At 39.2% G+C, this 1180-nt stretch overlaps 1 protein-coding gene across 1 annotated transcript in view; it reads right to left on the reverse strand.

The window, feature by feature from the left end:
- The window catches only part of PTPN11 (protein tyrosine phosphatase non-receptor type 11), a gene marked incomplete at its 5' end in the record, with an annotated part of 21840 nt that extends 21082 nt beyond the window's left edge, over window positions 1-758 (reverse strand). Inside the window, one exon of the mRNA XM_010166768.1 lies at window positions 628-758. Coding sequence (XP_010165070.1) covers window positions 628-758 — 131 coding nt within the window. The remainder of the gene's footprint in view (window positions 1-627) is intronic.
- Window positions 759-1180: the final 422 nt, after the last annotated feature.

The following is a 1180-nucleotide window of genomic DNA, read 5'->3' on the forward strand; positions in this document are numbered from 1 at the left end:
TGTTCAACAAGGCCCATTATCTCACAGGTATCCAAGCAGCACTACTCTTATCAACAATCCCACTTTTCCTTTTTCCTTTACCTACCTCCTCTTGCCGTGCTTTCCCCATCCCTACCACTATGCACACAGTGTTGGGGGGCAAGCATGACAAAAGCCCTGTTTTGGAAGCTGAAACACACAGCATTTGCCCTTAAAACCCTGCTGACTTCTCCTGTGAGAACTTGGAGAGCGTTTTCTTTCATGTGCTTGATCAGTAATTCCTATCATCACCATTCAGATGGTGATCAAATAGATTTTTAAAGGGCTACAAGTAATGCTATTGTGAATCTACTTCTGCCTCCTCCTAACTTTTCTGTCTCTGCAGAATCAGAATTCACCACCTTCCAACTTACAGTTTCCCCAAGTTGGGTAAAAGTATTTAAGAATACTTTTATACTTACTCTTCACAGAAAACAGAAGGAAAAAAAATTCAAAAGAGAGGGGAAAAAAGTGAACAGACAAAAAAAGTGATCCATGTCTTCTTTCATCTCTTACAAGCAGTTCATTTACAACTCTTTCCTTACAGAACAGCACCAAATGAAGAGCTTTACCAATCTGGGGAGGAAGACAAAAACCATTTAAACTTACCTAACGGAGAGCGTGAAGTCTCCTGGGTTACTTTTGCTGGGCCGTGCCAAAAAACTGCCATCCACTCCTCTTGTTAACAGTAGGTTTTCTGCCTCCACCCCAGTAATGTTTGGATGAAACCATCTATAAGAGGTTAAAACCAAAAAGCATTAGTAAGTAAACAGAAGATCATCTGGTTTGCAGAGTTAATTTTCATGACAAGACTAAACAGAACAACCCAACAGCTTCAAAACCCAGAAAGTACTGAATTTTCTTCCTGAATTAATAGGAATCTCTATCCTAGCAGAAAGTATAAATTACTCATTTCATATTGCATTGCAGCTTTCTGTCTTGGTAAGAGATGCTTTTTAAATGAAAGAGCTATACCTACAGACACCCAGACTGCTTGGATTAAAATGATATCAAAGGTCTACAACACAAACAGAGACCACAAGTCATACGTTTTCCCTACTCCAGGAAGACACGACACGCAAAGAAACTGAAAGACAATCAGAAAAAACACTTAACAACAAAACAAAACATCCAAAGTGACACTTGACAACACTTTAAAGGT

This window comes from Antrostomus carolinensis, unplaced genomic scaffold (genome assembly GCF_000700745.2).
Source record: "Antrostomus carolinensis isolate BGI_N321 unplaced genomic scaffold, ASM70074v2 scaffold15644, whole genome shotgun sequence".
In the NCBI taxonomy this organism is placed as follows: domain Eukaryota; kingdom Metazoa; phylum Chordata; class Aves; order Caprimulgiformes; family Caprimulgidae; genus Antrostomus; species Antrostomus carolinensis.